Here is a 19,028-nt window from a genome sequence, read left to right as displayed (position 1 = left end):
CTATTCCTATGTATGATGTTTTCCACTGTGTTGCCACACAAGATGCCAGAAACATTCATTTCAGATATCACCCTGGATGAGATTCTAATGGAATTCATTAACTTTCCGAGATATGAATCAGAACCTATTACAATCTGAGTTTATGGCAGACTATTGTTCAGTAATTATAGCTAAGCTGGGCCAGTGAAGGCAAAGAATAAAAATCTCTCTTTATAAATTTTACTTTCCCCAAAGAAGGTTCTCAATGGTTGACCAATGATGCCATATCTATTCTTTATACACTGAAGACTCACATTTCCCTTTGGTCTTACTGCTTAACAGCTTTCCAATTCAGCACATATTTCACAGCTGCTTTTACATCCTTATTTCTCAAGCTATAGATTATAGGATTTAGCATAGGGGTCACTACCCCATAAAACATGGAAATAAGCCCTTCCGTAGCTTGCAAATTGTCATTCTCTAGGTGGTCTTGAGACTTGGGCTTGGCATACATGAAGAAGATGGTACCATAAAATATGATCACCACAGTCAGATGTGCTGAGCAGGTGGAAAAGGCTTTGCGTCTCCCTGTAGCTGAGTTCATTCTCAAGATGGTGTAGAGGATAAACATATAGGAGAAAAAAATGACCAGCAGTGGAAGAACCAGGAATGCCATATTTGACACTGCTAGGGTAACAATATTGAGGGATATATCAGTGCAGGCTAGCTTTAAGACAGCTAGTATCTCACATAAGAAATGATTGATAATATTATTCCCACAGAAAGGCAGCCGCATGGCAAGAGATGTTTGTACAATTGAGTTGATTCCACCAGAGAGCCATGACACAGAAGCCATTAGTACATACACCATCTTGTTCATGATGACAGGGTATCTCAGAGGGTTACAGATAGCTACGTAGCGATCAAAAGCCATCATGCCAAGGAGGAAACACTCTGTTGACCCCATTGCAAACCCAAGGAACATCTGCACTGCACACCCAGAGAAGGAAATGTTCCTTTTCTTTGAAATTAAGCTCACCAAAGTTGAGGGAACAGAGGAGGATGTATAGCAGATGTCCAGGAAAGAGAGGTTACCCAGGAAGAAGTACATGGGGGTGTGAAGATGGGAATCGAAGATGCTTGCTATAATCAGAAGACCATTGCCAATTAGAATCACTAGATACATTACTAGAATCAGAGAAAAAAACACGATCTCAAGTGTTGGGTAACCGGAGAGTCCCAGAAGAATGAATTCTTTCACAAATGTCTTGTTTATACTATCCATATCCCAGCTTTCAGGATTTCAAAGGAAAATCTAATATAAAATATTTTCACTGCCAAGCAACAAATGCTTTGCATAAGCATTCTTCTAGGGTGAAATAGAATATTTTCATCAAAGCTCTGTCATCTGCTTCTGTCATCTGTTGTTACTCTCAACCATATTTTTTCCTAGAATACAACATTAGGATATTGAAAGTTTCGATGCACTGTGTCTAATATGTGAATATCTACGTAGGATCAAAAGCAAGTTCAGAAGCAACATTCCCTCCTGCTTAAGACACTCTAAGCTGAGTTTTCTAAAAGCCCTAGAATATTTCAGACAACAAACTGGATTTCTTCATTTCAATCATGTCCAATGAGAGAGTGATAGGGAAGAGGCAAAAGACATCTCAGCACAGACTGGATGGAATTCTGATTCAGTGTTTAACAGAAACATTCAAAAGTGTAAAGAAAATTTCATTTTTATGTATATTTGTCAGCCTCACATTCTTTTCAGTCAAATTGTGTGTTTCCGTGGGGCAGACTTTTGATCATAGTAAATTGAATCATGTACACAGCAATTTAACATCTGCTCAAAGGCAAAGTTAGTTGAACTCACAGTCACAGCCCACTCTTACTATTTTGTTTTTTTTTCCCTATTAAGACCAGTGTACAGACCAGCTGTGCATGAATCTGATGGAGCATCTTTGAAGAACAACAATCTCTCTTCATTTGTTTTATTCTCTGGCTTCAGAGTTATTCTTCATAATTTATTTACTTAAGTGAACCTGAGAAAACAGTAATAATGCTTAAATATACTTGTGTATACACGTCTAGCAGTTTGTACTTTATTTTTAAAAAACAAATTAATCTTCTGATTATCCCTATTTATTTTTTCAAATGTGAATGACGGAATGTGGCCAAAGTTATCCAGACTATAAGTAAAAAGCAGAGCTTGAAACTCAGATCTTTGCCAACAAACTGCAGCTGCTCGGACTACAACATCACAAGTTAGTATACCTTGTTTCCACCTGACTAGTATCAGAAATTTTGGCCGTGGTGGAATAATACAGAACCAGCTATTTCAGTCTTCCAAACTTGTCATATGCATATAAATTACCTGGGGAATCTTATTAAAATGCAGGTACTCTTTTAGTTGGTCTGAGGCAAAGCTTGTGATTCTGCATTTTCTTCTTCTTTTTTTTTTTTTAGGATTTTATTTTTAAGTAATCTCTACATCTAACACAGGGCTCAAATCTACAACACTGAGATCCAGAGTCGCACGCTCTACCTACTGAGCCAGCCAGGTGCTCCTGTGATTCTGCATTTCTAATAAGCTTCAAGTGTAGGTCAAAGCAGCTGGCATGGGGCCATATTTTGAGTAGCAAGGCTTTAGTTTATCTATAGTGAGTTGGCAGGCTATCCAGATGTTTCTGATCCAAATAGATTTTTTTGTTGTTGTATTATATAGATTAGCTTAACAACCTAGAAAATGACTAGAAGGATACTTCCTTTGTGTTTTCCAGTGAACAAATTCCAGAGCCATATCTCACTGTTCAGTACAACTCAGAAAATAATACTACCGAAAGACAAATTTCATAAGAGAAATATAAATTTTTGCTGGACTACTATGTGTAGGATATTTCTGAGGGCCTAACCTGAACTCATTTCTGCTCCAAGCTGAGTAAGGATAGGAAAAATATAACAAATATCTGTAATCAAAAAATTCACAACTCAGGGAAACAGTAGAACTACATATAGAACAATTAGATACAGATTATAATTACACTGTGCGACCAGAGTGTTCACAGAAGAAGGAGGCTAGTAAGAAATAAAGTCAAAGGAGAGTTCTAGAAGAATTTCAAACAGGTTGGATCTGTAAACATAGAAGAGTCAAGTCAGGTTTGGGAGACTATAGAGGGAAGGGATATCCGAGAAGGGAGAACAGGTTGAGCAATGTATTTTTGTTTGTTTTTGTTTTTGTTTTGTTTTAACTTTACAGGTTGAGCAATGTTTAGTAGTAAGCATATTGGCAGTACCTCTTTTTCAGACAAGGGGGTTTCTGTGGAGGAATGATGAGAAGCACATTTGAAAGGGTAAATGAAGCAAGCATACAGAAAGGTCCGAAAATAAGGCAGATAAATTGACACTTATTTTTGTGCGTAAGGGGCCCATCATTTGAAGCACCAAGTACAAGGTGAGTGCTTAGATTTTAGCTACCCTCCAAACTTAACATCACACAGTTTGACTTTATCAGATGTTTGAGCAGATATGTGATATTGGAATTAAAATGTTTAGATTAGGGACACCTGGGTGGCTCAGGGGTTGAACGTCTGCCTTCGGCTCAGGGCATGATCCTGGGGTCCCAGATCAAGTCCCATATCAGGCTTCTTGCAAGAAGCCTGCTTCTCCCTCTGCCTATGTCTCTGCCTCTCTCTCTCTCTCTCTCTCTCTCTCTCTCTCATCTCTCTCTCTCTCTCTCTCCCTCTCATGAATAAATAAATTAAAAATCTTAAAAAATAAATAAAATAAAATCTTTAGATTATTTAGGTTATCATTAATTATGGACTGGTACACACACACAATTATCTTTTCATAATCATCACCAGTTTTCACAGTAACCAGAATCTCAAGCTAAGGCCTCACATAAACTAACAGTTTTGAGAACGTCACCATAAGCTCACTACCCTACTCTAACACTGCCGTGTGATAATAGGTGAGAAGATTGCTCTACAGTGTATAATGTCAGTCAGAAGCCAAACTCAACAGAGTATTGAGGTATCAATATCAGAGGTAGTCTCACTTCAGGAAAAAAAAATCAGTTAAAGAATACAAAATAGAAGCTTTCAACTTGAATGGGAGGTGCAAATGAGAGAATATTAGATCTCCAAATTAGAGATGAGAAAATTGAACCTCAAAGCAAGTTTTGTCTATTGATTCAGTTAACGGTCAGAAGTACCTAAAAGAAAAAAACACCTATAATTTATTTAAACTTAAAAATTTTTAAGTTTTTTAAGTTTAAAAAATTTAAAATTTTTACCCAGGGGCACTTGGTGGCTCCGTCAATAGTTCAATAGTTGGTTGAGTGGCCAACTATTGATTTCAGCTCAGGTCATGATTTCAGGGTCCTGGGATCCAGCCTGCGCCAGGCTCCACACTCAGGAGGGAGCCTGCTTGAGTATTCTCTCCCTCTCCTTCTGCCCCTCCCCTTGCTCATGCACTCTCTCTCTCCCTAAAAATAAATAAATAAATAAATCTCTTTTAAAAATCTGTATAGAAAACATATGTCAACAACAGAAAGTGGGCAGCAAGAAAATGGCGAGTATCTGTGAATATATTGAAGTCATAGAAATAAAAATTGACTGTATGCAGTTAATAATATACAAGGAAAATTGCTCAGTCTTGAGGATTTAGTAATTCTTATCATGAAGGAAGGTTCAGGACTATGGGATTGAATCATATGCCCATATGGTCTATTTCTCTGAAATGATTCTACACTCATGGTATGCTACTGCTTAGGATATATCAAAGTTCTCCCAAAGTGGGGCTTGGAAATTAGCCAAGGAGTACTTTTTTTTAAGATTTTATTTATTTATTCATGAGAGACAGAAGAGAGAGAGAAAGGCAGAGACATAGAGGGAGAAGCAGGCTTCCTGCAAGGAGCCTGATGTGGGACTCCATCCTGGACTCTGGGATCACACCCTAAGCCGAAGGCAGATGCTCAACTGCTGAGCCACCCAGGTGTCCCAGGAGTACTTTAGATAAGGGACAAAAGCTGTCTCATTGGCCTAGAAATGAACACAAAAGGAAGAAGATATTAATACATTCGCTTACCAGGAAATGTAAAATGTTTCAGATCCAGCCCATTTGGGGTCCAGGCCTGGGACAGCCTATTGGCTTCTCTTAAAAAAAAAAATGTAGTGACAATATATCTTAAACCAGTTCTGTGACATACTTTAAGCCTTCTCCTCCTGGACGTAAATTCCCTCACCAATTCAAATCCACCTTGAGCCAGACTTGTCTTGCTACCTTTATTCTTCTCCCAGAAATCTAATAAGATAGCAAGAGACATAAGGAAGGAGCTTGTCTGTCTTGCTCATCACTACTCCTGTAAGGTCTAACAAAGGCGTTGCACATTTGACTGAACAGGTAAAGGTTTACTTTCTAGACTCTTAAGAAATGTCTCCTGTGTAGTATTTGTGGACTCATATTCAAAGAAACTTTCATATACCCAAATTGCTCACTTGCAGCAGGCTCTAAGTTTCAAAAAACATGTATCTTTTAGTCAATACTAAGAGGTCATCTTATATAGAAATTTACCAATTTATGTAATGAAAGTACAGCAGGATCACATACTACTCACTTGAATGGATACAGCATGAGACTATCCCAAGTGAAAAAGTGCTTGGAATTTAGAATAAAAATCTCTAGTTTGAGGTTCTTTTCTTTTAATACACAGTCTCAGTTTTCACATTTGTGAAATAGTGATCGCTGTCTTATTTTCTCTCACAGGTATCTTGAGGCATATGGAAACTGCTTTATGGATTAAAAGGCATTATACAAACAATAACAATAATAATAAATCATAGCTATTTGGTAATAATAAATTAGTACCCGTATGGTCTCATGCCATTCACATTTTAAATCTATATTTAATAATAGTTTTAATGATAGATTGAAAGGGTATGGTGTCATGGTAGTCAAGACTCACCTGGACACTGATAAATTATTTCCACCTCCTAGAAGACCCAGTTACTTTTTCCTAGTGTTCATGTCTGCATTCTGAATTAAGGTCAGGAGTGCTCGCTTCAGCAGCACATATACTAAAATTGAATTAAGGTCAGGTTCAACAAACAATGCCAGATTCCACAGATGTGGAAGACTAAGTATTTGTTATGCCACAGTTGCTGTCACTGTTCCCCAATTCCCAAAACAATTTAAAGTTGGAATGAGAGATCTGTGGAACGGAGAAACTTCTGGTGCATTAGGGACAGTGTCCCACAGACCCAATTAAGAGTGGTGCTGGGAATAAATGGTGATTGAACCACAGCCCAAAAATGAAATGACATTCTCCTACTCATGTTACTTTTGGAAACAGGGGCAGATGTTCACCAGAGACTTTCTGAAATATGAGAGCTTTTCAGTTTAAAAGAGCAAAGTTAATTCAAAGTAAGATCTTGATTCAAGTGATAATTACCAAAATGAAATGGTAGAATTGAAAAATGATCTAGGGGGATCCCTGGGTGGCTGAGGGGTTTGGTGCCCGCCTTCGGCCCGGAGCGTGATCCTGGAGTCCCGGGATCGAGTCCCTCATCGGGCTCCCTACATGGAGCCTGCTTCTCCCTCTGTCTGTGTCTCTGCTTCTTTTTGTCTCTCTCTCTGTGTGTCTCTCATGAATAAATAAATAAAATTTTTTTAAAAAAGAAAAATTATCTAGATATTGTAAGTGATATAAAACAGATATTTGCAGTGAATTAAATGTATTGTCATTATTGGGGGGATGAAAAATACAGATAAGCAATAAAATTATTAAATTTATAGGACAAAGGTGAATTCATATGTTTAAGGCCAAAAAAAGTTTTCAGAAGTCCAGAATGGATAGTTTGGAGCAGAAGTTCAGATAAGTAGATAGCACATTATTGAATCAAAGTATTTCAGAAAATCTATTGAGCTATATATTATAGATGTTAACACTTAGATTCTATAATTTTCCAATAGGTGTTATATTTCACTGTAAAATATTTAAATTCTGGAGAGCCATTTTGAGAAGGCAAGCCCATGCCCAAGTAGAAAACTCAGTGACCAAATCACAGACTGTGGTCCCAGCTACTGACTGGGAAATAACCCTGTCACCTTGTTACTTGGCCACAGCCCTGTTTGGCCTTGATCCTGCCAGCAACACCATCTGCCAAGGGACCTGACAGGAATCATGCCACCCCATGTCCCAGGGAACAAGCTCACTGACCTCAATCCCAGCAGTGGACCCTGAAGTGGTCCATGACCAAGCTCCTGCCACTCCCAGCCAATAGTGCTGATTGTCTAGACACCAGACAGGTGACACACCCAAGGCAGACGCTCCAACTTCTGTCTGACTACAGATCTTGAACAGGTCCTGTAATTCTGTTCCAGTCTCTCAGAGTTTCAGGCTGGGAACACCCTTCCTGCCCAGGGATCTACCTAGAGACACACTTGTCTGAGCCCCTGGAGGTAGACCTGCTGACCTCAGTCTGACTGTAGATCTTATAGCAGCCCCACTACTGGCTCCAGTCCTTCAGAGCTACATCAGAGAGCAGTCCTGCCCACCAAGAGACCTACCAAGAGACACATGTGTCTGGTCTCTCAAGGTAGGCAGTTGACCTCAGCCAACTGCAGATCTTGAAAGGCTCCAGCTCCTCACACCATAGTATGAGTGGTCCTGCCCTCCCAGAGACAAGCCCAGGGACCTGTTGGGAGCCCCTGCACCATCACCACCCCCACAGACCTGGAGAGAGCTATGCACAGCTCTGTACCTGATAATAGGCCACCACCTGCAAACCCTGAAAGAGACCCTTGTCCCAGCACCAGAAATTGATATTGACCAAGGTCTCAGAGACAGGCCCATCCACCCTGGGACATGAAAACATATGAAATATAAATTTCACTGCTGAAGATAAATATGAATACAAATAGACTATTGTATACTATAATGATGGCATGTAAATCACTTTTAATACTAGCACATAAATTAAAAGACAAAAGTAGTAAGAATAATTAACACCACAGAAATGTGTTGATAGTGGGGACCTGGGGGCTCAGTCGGTTAAGCTTCTGCCTTTGGCTCAGGTCGTGATCCCAGAATCCTAGGATGGAGCCTCACATCAGGCTCCCTGCTCAACAAGGAGCCTGCTTCTCCCTTTACCCCCTGCTTGTTCTCTCTCTCACTATCTCTCTGTCTCTCTCTCAACAAATAAATAAAATATTTTTTAAAACTGTACACAAATCCTTTTTTTAAAAGAAATGTTTTAATATAAACAATATAGACAGAAGTAAAATCTGACATGAACTACATAAGGGGGTGGGGAGTAAAGGGTAAAATTTCTGTATTTGGCTGTATTAAATTAATATGAACAGACCAATAATGAATAAGGAGATCAAAGCAATAATCAAAAACTTTCCAACAGAGTCCCAGACCAGAGAGCTTCAATAGTCAATTCTACCAACCACTTAAAAAAAAAATCAATGCCAGCCCATCTCAAACTTTTTCCAAAAATTGAAGAAGAAATATTTCCAAATCATTTTAAGAGGGTAGTACTAACCTGATACCAAAACCAGATAAGGATACTACAAGAAAATAAAACTGTAGACAAATATTCCTGATGATTATAGATGTAAAAAATCTCAACACAATTTAAGCAAACCAATTCAAAAGCACATTAATAGGCTCATAGACAATGACCAAGTGGGATTTATTACTAAGATACAAAGATGGGTCAATATACACAAATCAATAAATGTGAAACACCCCTTTAACAGAATAAGGATTTAAAGGGAGAAGAAATGGGTAGGAAATATCAGAAAGGGAGACAGAACATAAAGACTCCTAACTCTGGGAAACGAACTAAGGGTGGTGGAAGGGGAGGAGGGCAGGGGCTGGGGGTGACTGGGTGACGGGCACTGAGGGGGGCACTTGACAGGATGAGCACTGGGTGTTATTCTGTATGTTGGCAAATTGAACACCAATAAAAAATTTATTATTAAAAAAAGATTTAAAACCATATGATGGACTCAATACATGTAGAAGCATTTGACAAAATTCAATTCATGATAAAAACTCTCAACAAATTAGGTATAAAAAATGTATGTCAACATCATAAAGGTTATATGTGACAAGCCCACAGCTAACATTATACTTAATAGTAGAAAGTGAAAGCTTTTCCTCTAAGACCAGGAAGAACACAAGAGTGCTCTCTCTTCCTCCTGTATTCAACATAGAATAGGAAGTCCTATACAGAGCAATTAGGCAAGAAAAAGAAATAAAAGCATTCATTGGAAAAGAAGAAGTTAAATTATTCCTGTTTGCAGACAACATGATCTTATATCTGAAAATCTTAAAAACACCATCCAAAAAACCTGCTAGAACTAATCAACTAATTGAGGAAAGTTCCAGTTTTCATTTAAGAAAATGAAAGATTTGGGCAGCCCAGGTGGCTCAGCGGTTTAGCGCCGCCTTCAGCCCAGGGTGTGATCCTGGAGACCTGGGATCGAGTCCCACGTCAGGCTCCCTGCACGGAGCCTGCTTCTCCCTCTACCTGTGTCTCTGCCTCTCTCTCTCTCTCTGTGTGTGTGTGTGTGTGTGTGTGTGTGTGTGTGTATCTCTCATGAATAAATAAATAAAATATTTAAAAAAAGAAAAAAAGAAAATGAAAGATTTGTACACTAGAAACAAGAAGACAATGAAAAAAATGAAAAAGACACAAATAAGTGAAAAGATATCCTGTATTTATGGATTAGAAGAAATAATATTGTTAAAATATCCATACCACCCAAAGCAATCTATAGATTCAATGCAGTGTCTATAAAAATTCAGATTTTTTCACAGCAATAGGAAAAACAACCCAAAATTCATAGGAACCCCAAAGGATCCCAAATAGCCAAAGCAATCCTCAGGGAAAAAATAAAGCTAGAGGTAACACACTCCCTGATTTCAAACAATATTATAAAGCTTTAATAATCAAAACTGTATTGTACTAGCATAAAAACAGACATGAAGACAATGAAACAGAATAAGTAGCTCAGAAATAAACCCAAGTATATATAGTCAACTAATCTTTGACAGGGGTAATAAGAATATTCAATGAGGAAAGGATAGACTCTTTAATAAATGGTGTTGGGGAAACTGAATAACTACCTGCAAAAAATGAAACAGATCCATATGCACCATATATAAAAATTAATTTAAAATGGATTAACGATGTATCTATGATACCTGAAACCATAAAACTCCTAAAACTTAGGGGAAAAGCTACTGGACATTGACCTTTGCAATGATTTTTTTTGTACATGACACCAAAAGCATAAGAAACAAAAGCAAAATAAAAGCAAATAAATAAGTGGGTCTATATCAAACTAAAAAACTTCTGCATAGCAAAAGAATCCATCAACAAAGTGAAAAGGCAACCTATGGAAAGAGAAAATATTTGTAAACCATATGTCTGATAAGGGATTAATATTCAAATTCATACAGCTCTGTGGCAATAAATAAATAAATAAGCAAGCAAGCAAGCAAGCAAAGGAACTAAATAGCCATCCCAAGGAAAACATTAAAATGCCCAACAGGTGTAGGAAAGGTGCTCAACATCACCAATCATCAGGGAAATGAAAATCAAAACCACAATGAGATAATTCCTCATATCTTTTAGGATGGCTATGATCAAAAAACAAATGATAACAAATGCTGATGATGGTATGGAGTAAAGCGAAGTCTTGAACACTTAGGTAGGAATGTAAATTGATACAGCCATTATGGAATACAATATGCATGTTCCTCAGAAAATTACAAATAACTTATGATTCAGCAAACTCACTTCTGGGTATACATCCAAAAGAAATTAAATCAGTATCTCAAAGAGATACTCCCATGTTCATTGCAGCATTATTCACAATGGGAAAGATATGGAAACCTAAGTGTCTGTTGATGGATGAAAAAAATGTGATTTATACCCACACACAAACACACACACATAATGGAATATTGTGCAGCCATAAAAAAGAAGGAAATCTTGCCATTTGTGACAATATGGATGAAACTAGAGGATATTATGGTAAGTGAAATAGGTCAGACACAGAAAGACAAATACTGTATGATTTCACCTACAAGTGAAATAAAAGTAAAGAAACTGACAGGACCAGGGATTAGAATGGTGGTTGCCAGGGGTTTGGATAGAGGGAGAAATGGTAAGATATTGGTCAAAAGGTACAAACTTTCAGTTATAGATCTGGAGATCTAATGCAGGATGGCAATTACAGGTAATTACGCTCTATTTTTTTTTAATTACGCTCTATTGTATACTTGAAATTTGCTGAGAGTAGATTCTAAGTGTTTTCCCCACACACATAACAAGGGTAACTTTGTGAGGTGATGGATATGTAAATTAACAAGACTGTGGTAATCATTTCACGATTTTTAACATATATTAAGTCATAATGTTATATACCATAAAAACCACATTGAAGAACCTAAATATATATAATTTGCACCTGACAATCATACTTCAATAAAAGCAAAAAAAAATGTTTAAAATATTTGCATTCTGAGAAAAAAAAATTTACTTAAGAAAGACTGGTATTTAAGCATGCACATAGACACAAACACGCACACACACACCCACTCATACCACAAACCATACCATGTGGTATACTGAAATTCAAATGGAAATATGTCCAAGTTGCTTTTACATTATCAGATCATATAAGTTTAGAGCTGGAGAGCTCTGTAAAAATCATTTAGTGAGATTTCCCCCTCTATAAACAAGTGAACTAGAGTAAAAAAGTGATGAAATAATATTCCAGTTTCACAAAGTCACCGTTACTATATAATTAGGAAGAAATAAAAGCAGTCTTGCTCATGTGTTAGAGGAATCAGACAATAATAAAAATGACATGGTATGATTCTCAGACAGTAGCTAATTATACAGTCTGAAAATATAGATCAATTGTTTACTACACATGAAAATATAGGCCTTATATGACTGAAAGATAAAGGACTCCTATAGAGGGTAGTACATTATAGGGCACTTTATGGATTGAAGGATTACCAAAGTGGGGAATACCTATGTTTATCATAACATTTTCCATATGAATTCATAAAAGGACAAATGGAAGCCTTTATTCTCTTTTTGTAAGTAGCCCCCTGAGGACATGAGATGAGAGTACATAAAGGCTTTCAAGCAATGCAACAATGTGTGCAAAAAATATGCATGCTACTATCTCCCTCAGGATCTGGAAATGTACTTAACAATTTTTATGCTTGTAAGCAGAAAAGTCTGGAACTAAAAGCGGTTATGGGTTCCCTACTAAAAAGATCCAGGAGGAGGCAAATCTGGCAAATGGATTACATTGGTCCATTACCCTTGTTTCTGGGTAAATAACAATGAGACTTGATCGAGAGAGGCATTCACTCTGGATTTGATTTGTATAACTTGGCAAATGAAGCAGAAACTCCTGCCACTGTTTAAGGCCTAGAGCAAGGGTATTATTTTAAGTTGAATATTGGTTATTTAAAGTGAAATTCAATAAGTTACAAAGCATTAAACACATACATTCTCATCCACAAGATGTGGACTAAAGAAAATCGGAATAGACAACTGAAATCCTTGCTTACAATATTGGAGGCTGATAAGATATTAAAAGGTTGGCTTTCAGGACTGAATGAATGTGTGTTAACACTTAATGTATGTAGGATTAAAAGATCATCATTGACTATATTGTTGAGATATCCAGGGAGAATATATGGAGAAAATAGAATGAAAGAAACACTCATAGAAACTTCTATATTTCTAAAAAATTTTCTTTTTCTTTGGTTGACCCTATATTCCCGTGACATGGATTGCATTAATGAGTTCTGGAGGAAGGATCAATTGTTGAACACGACACATGACAATACATCTAAATATTACTGCCCATGTTCCTAAAAGAAATATAGGTCATTCCTTCTTTTATTTTTTTTAAATGGAATTAATGGGTAAATACTAACGCAATTGCTGGACTGTAGTATAGTTCTATTTTTAACTTTCTGAGGAACCTCTATAGTGCTTCCCACAGTGGCTGCACGAGTTTCCATTCCCACGAACAGTGTAAGAGGGTTGCTCTTTCTTCACATCCTCCCCAAACCTGTTGCTTCTTGTGTTGTTGATTTTAGCCATTCTGACAGGTGTGAGGTGATAGCTCATTGTAGTTTTGATTTGTATTTCCCTAATGAGTGGTGATGTTGAACATCCTTTTATGTATCTATTGGCCATCTGCATGTCTTCCTTGGAAAACTGTCTACTTATGAGGGCGATAGTACGATGCATATTTTTTGCACACATTGTTGCATTGCTTGAAAGCTTTTATGTACTCTTATCTCATGTCCTTAAGGGGCTACTTATAAAAAGAGAATAAAGGCTCCCATTTGTCCTTTTATGAATTCATATGGAAAATGTTATGATAACCCATAGTTGGGTTTTTTGGGGGTATTGAGTTTTATAAGTTCTTTATATATTTTGAATACTGACCCTTTACCATATATGTCATTTGCAAATATCTTCTATTCCATAGGTTGCCTTTTAGTTTTATTGTTTCTTTCTATGAGCAGGAGCTTTTTATTTTTATGTAGTCCCAATAGTTTATTTTTGCTTTTGTCTCCCTGTCCTCAGAAGACATATCTAGAAAGAAGTTGCTATAGCTAATGTCAAAGTTTACTGCCTGTGTTCTCCTCTAGGGTGTTTATGGTTTCAGACCTCACATTTAGCTCCTTCATCCCTTTGGAATTTATTTTTGTTTATGGTATAAGAAAGTGATCCAGTTTCATTTTGCATGTTGCTATCCAGTTTTCCCAACACCATTTGTTGTCTATCCCATTGGATACTCTTTATTAATGTTTTTTTTTCTGTCTCTTACCTAGTCGACAAGCAAACCTATATGCTTCTACTTACCCAGCCCTACTCTATATAACAGACTAGAAAAAGGGGAATCACTGGCCGTATCTAAATTGCTACTAGCTTTATGGGTTGGTCCTCTAGCTGAACCTAACATCCCTACCCCAGGGAAGATAACCTGCGTAAAAATTAACAAAAAGTGAGAAATCAAAGTAAAAACATATGTATGACATCCTGATGACTAGGAGAAATACCAAAAATGACATCTTTGGGAGATGGCTATATAGAAACATTTCTAAAATATTTTTTAAAGATTTATTTTGTTTATTTTAGAGAGAGAGATCATGCACACATGTACACAATCAACGAGGTGGGGGCAGTGGGAGAGGAAGAAGGAGAGTAGCCAACTCCCTGATAAGCGCAGAATCTGACCTGGCACTCAATCTCACAACCCTGAGATCCAATGCTGAAATTAAGAGTCCAGTGCTTAATCAACTAAGCCACCCAGCCATACATTTAAACATTTTAAAATAATTTTTAATTTTAAAAATATTTATTAATCAAAAAATAATACACCTAACAATCTCTTAGAAATTTTCTGATTTTCCAGGGAGGGAAGCTTTGTCATCAAATCTATTAATTTTCTGATCATTGATTAATGTAATCATTCTTGTTTTATCAAAGCCCTACTGAACCCACTTTTATGTACCTATGGGATATTTTATCAGGTGAAAGTTTATTAGGTTCGACTTGATATAAGCCTATATAGAAGTTGCTAACATTTTTTATACTGTGTGGGAAATAATTTAAAAAATTAAGATCTAAGGAGTTGGTTTAAACAATAGATAGCATTTCTACATGCCTAAAACCTTATTGTCACATATATAAAATTAAAGAGAATTAAACAAGGATCAGATACAAACACAGGGTCTCTAGTGGGGAGGAAGGAGGAGAAGTGCCAGAAATTCAAAAGCCATCACCTGTAGGGTCTGTCTAGGGCATGCCTTTCTGAATAGAACCAAAAACAACACTGATGTGATCCAACCCAGAAGACAGAGCAGCAGCTGAGGGTTTTCTGCAGTGACAATACTTCATTCCTGTTGGGGTAGTGGTAGAACAGAAGAATTCAGTAACCAGATCACTTAGGTAGAAACTTAGGTCAACCGACAGGGGATTGGCAAAGAGTGAAGCCTCTGAGTAGGAGATAGGGAGTAACATTGTAGTTCCAAAACAAAATAAGAAAGAGGAATATTAAGTAGGAAATAAAGTCAAAGCCCAGCTATCACAGTGGGCTAAGAGATGACAGAAAAGATAGATGGCATAGCCCAAAGATATCCTACACTCAGCAATGGCCTTCTAGACAAGGAATCAATAGAAAAAGGAAAAAAAAAAAAACCTAATAGACTTACTGAGGAGTTTGAACGCACGGGAAAATGAAATAACTGGTTTTATATTCCTAGTCATTGTTTTTACCACTCCTTCAGGCAGGTTTGAAATGTTTCTGCTTTATTTGGCAGAGAATACTCACCTTCCTCCCCCTTCTAGACTAGCTCCTCTGCTAGCCTGCAGCCTAGAGGACTCTGTAGGCCTCCACTCATCAAGCCAGAAGCCAGACTCTCTTTGTAGGAACCCAAAACTTTAAAGGGCTCTTTGCAGCACCCCTCACTTGACTCGAGTTGGAAAAAACAATTTTCCATTCTTCTGCAGGGACTATAGTGAAACATCTCCCACCACCCACTGTGGAATCCCCATAAGGTAGAAAACTCCCTTGATTGTTTCTTCCCTGGGCCTGAGCTTCTCTTTATATAGATATAGAAGGAAAGACAAAGACAGTGTGCTTTATATTAACAGAGTGACTTTTAGGAGAAGATTTTAGTTCTCATAATTATTAGCTTACAGTAAAAGAGGTGCTCAATAGTAACTCTTAGTCCTCAATTTGAAGTCTTAGCTTCAATTCTGAAATTCTAGGACACTGTGAAGTAGTGCTATGCTAGGTGCTTTCTCCAATTTATTGAAGCTCTAAGTGACAGTGAAACCTGGTTTTATTTATTTCCTTATTACAAGGTAAGGTAACTATGGCTTACAAAGAACAGTCTATCCAAAGTCATTGAGGTAGTTTGTAAAATAAATTTTATACTCTTGCCTATTTCCAAAGCTATGTGTGAATGTTTTCTATTATGTTTTCATACAGGACACCACAAACACTCATTTCAGATATCACCAGGGATGAGATTCTAATGGAACTCACCATGCTTGTGAGCTCTAGATCAGGACATTTTGGAAACTGAATTTAAAGTGAACTACATTTCTCAGTAATTCTACCTGAGTAGGGCTGGGGAACGGAAAGAATAAAAATATCTCTCCTTAACTATATAGTTTCTCCAAATAAGGTTTTTACTAATTGACCTATGAGTCCACCTTCATGCCTATTAATCAAAGACCTATATTTTCCGTATAGGAAATACTTACCGAATAGGTTTTCGGTTCAGCAGATATTTTACAGCAGTTTTTACATCCTTATTCCTCAAGCTATAGATTATAGGATTTAGCATAGGGGTCACTACCCCATAAAACAGGGAAATGAGCTTGTCTGAAGTTTGAAACTTGTCTTCTCCAGGCAATTCTTGGGACTTGGGCTTGGCATACATGAAGAAGATGGTACCATAAAATATGATCACCACAGTCAGATGTGCTGAGCAGGTGGAAAAGGCTTTGTGTCTCCCTGTAGCTGAGTTCATTCTCAAGATGGTGTAGAGGATGAACATATAGGAGAAAAAAATGACCAGCAGTGGAAGAACTAGGAATGCCATATTTGATATCACCATGGTGACAATATTGAGGGATATATCAGCACAAGCTAGCTTAAGGACAGCTAATATTTCACACGTGAAATGATTGATAATATTATTCCCACAGAAAGGCAGTCGCATGGCAAGAAATGTTTGTACAATTGAGTTGATTCCACCAGAGAGCCATGACACAGAAGCCATTAGTACATACACCACCTTGTTCATGATGATGAGGTATCTCAGAGGGTTACAGATAGCTACGTAGCGATCAAAAGCCATCATGCCAAGGAGCAAACACTCTGTTGACCCCATTGCAAACCCAAGGAACATCTGCACTGCACACCCAGAGAAGGAAATGTTCCTTTTCTTTGAAATTAAGCTCACCAATGTTGAGGGAACAGAGGAAGATGTATAGCAGATGTCCAGGAATGAGAGGTTACCCAGGAAGAAGTACATGGGGGTGTGAAGATGGGAATCGAAGATGCTTGCTATAATCAGAAGACCATTGCCAATTAGAATCACTAGATACATTACTAGAATTAGAACGAAGTAAATGATCTCAAGTAAATGATCTCAAGTGTTGGGTAACCAGCGAGTCCCAGAAGAAGAAATTCTGATGCAGATGTCTGATTAATTTCATCCATGTCATCTGCTTTTCAGGATGTCAAAGGAAAATCTAATATAAAATATTTTCACTGCCAAGAAACAACTGTTACAAATTACCTGAACAATTCATTTTTTAGATGGTGTTATAAGGAGTGTTTGCTTGAAGCTCTGATATCCAATCATCTTCAATAATGCGTGTGACAAGGAATCAATGAAATTGGGAATGACGGAAGTGCCGATGTCCACTGCTAATATGCGAAGATCTACCTACGATTAGACAGACAAACAGAAGTAACCTTTCCTGCTGTTGACATGTTCCTGGATTAAGGTTTCTAAATTTCCTAATTACCAGCTATGAGCCTGACTTTATATGCCCCAGAAAGCAGGCAGTGGAGATGGCAAAGTCTACTCAACAAGGACCAGAAATGTCATTCAGCAATTATATCATGGTCACAATTTCACAGCAACTTTGATATTTATGGTATATATCTCTTTCCATGCCTGACACTTTATACCTTACATTAGTCAGTTTAATTGTATATTTTATAGATATTTAATAATAATATATTGAATAGCATAAAATAAAATTTAATGTCTCTTTAAACATAGTTAGCTGTTGATCTCATATTCCAGCCCCCTCTTAGCATCTTATGTGACTGTTCCTAGGACAAGACCACTGCATAGATCAGCTCCACATGAATGGTAACAGTCTTTGGAGAACATTACATAGTTTCTAACTTATTCTGTAGCTTCACAGAGTATCTCTTGACTTAAGTCAAGAAAAGTCTTAAACAAGTCAAAAAAGTTTTGACTTGCTTAAGTCTAAGAAAATAGTAATAAGGTTTAAAATTTTATATTATTATGTTTATGTGTGTATATGCATCACTTTATGCTCTACAAAATACAATAATTCTTTATATTAGCCCCATTTTTTCCCAATATAAAAGATGGAACTTGTCCAAGGTTAACCAGGCAGTAAATAATAAAGTGGAGCTCAAAGTTCAGATCAAGTCTTGTTCACAGAGGTGCCGGGCTGGTTTAGTAGGTAGAGCATGTGACTTTTGATCTCAGGGTCTTGAGTTTAAACCCCATGTTGGGCTAGATATTCTTTTTTTTTTTTTATGATAGTCACAGAGAGAGAGAGAGAGAGAGAGAGAGAGAGGCAGAGGGAGAAGCAGGCTCCATGCACCAGGAGCCTGACATGGGATTTGATCCCAGGTCTCCAGAATCACGCCCTGGGCCAAAGGCAGGCGCCAAACCACTGTGCTACCCAGGGATCCCCTGGGCTAGATATTCTTTAAAAAAAAAAGTCTAGTTCATAGCTTCACTGGTTTTCATATACATATGTATCACCAGTGTATCTTGAAAAACTTTAGATTCTGTTTTAGAGTTCAGGGAAGCTTCTGAAACTCTCCATTTCTCATAAGTGGTTAGGTGGTACTTATGCAAAGGTCTTGAAAGCACTTGCTACTCAAGTTTAATCTACACTGAATTGACAGAGTATCCAGATTTTTCTTATCTAACCTGATTTTCTTTTGCCTTATTATGGATTGGCATGCCAACCTGGAAAATAAGAACATACTTTTGTGTTTTATAGAAAGCTCCAAATTCTTATCATGTTGTTATACACTTCTTAAGAAAAATATTATTAAAAGACATATTTTTTAAAAAGCAGTTTTAACTTGTGCCGGGCTACTATAATAGATTTAGGATATTCCTGACAGCCTACCTTGAGCCTAGCCATATTCCAAGCATAGTAAGGATAAAGTAAAGAACAACG

At 37.3% G+C, this 19,028-nt stretch overlaps 2 protein-coding genes across 2 annotated transcripts; both read right to left on the bottom strand.

Annotated features, from left to right (window-relative positions):
* Positions 1-307: 307 nt before the first annotated feature.
* LOC129495164 (olfactory receptor 13C4-like) lies at positions 308-1,344 on the bottom strand. The gene is given in 2 exon segments (XM_055302569.1): positions 308-1,269; positions 1,272-1,344. Coding segments are annotated over 2 exon segments (1,035 nt in total).
* Positions 1,345-16,318: 14,974 nt separating this feature from the next.
* On the bottom strand, positions 16,319-17,286 carry LOC129494554 (olfactory receptor 13C3-like). Its single transcript, XM_055301485.1, is given in 2 exon segments — positions 16,319-17,212; positions 17,215-17,286. Coding segments are annotated over 2 exon segments (966 nt in total).
* Between the last annotated feature and the right edge of the window lie 1,742 nt (positions 17,287-19,028).

This window comes from Nyctereutes procyonoides, unplaced genomic scaffold, assembly GCF_905146905.1.
Source record: "Nyctereutes procyonoides isolate TBG_1078 unplaced genomic scaffold, NYPRO_anot_genome, whole genome shotgun sequence".
Classification (NCBI taxonomy): Eukaryota; Metazoa; Chordata; class Mammalia; order Carnivora; family Canidae; genus Nyctereutes; species Nyctereutes procyonoides.
This window is presented reverse-complemented; position numbering and strand designations above follow the sequence as displayed.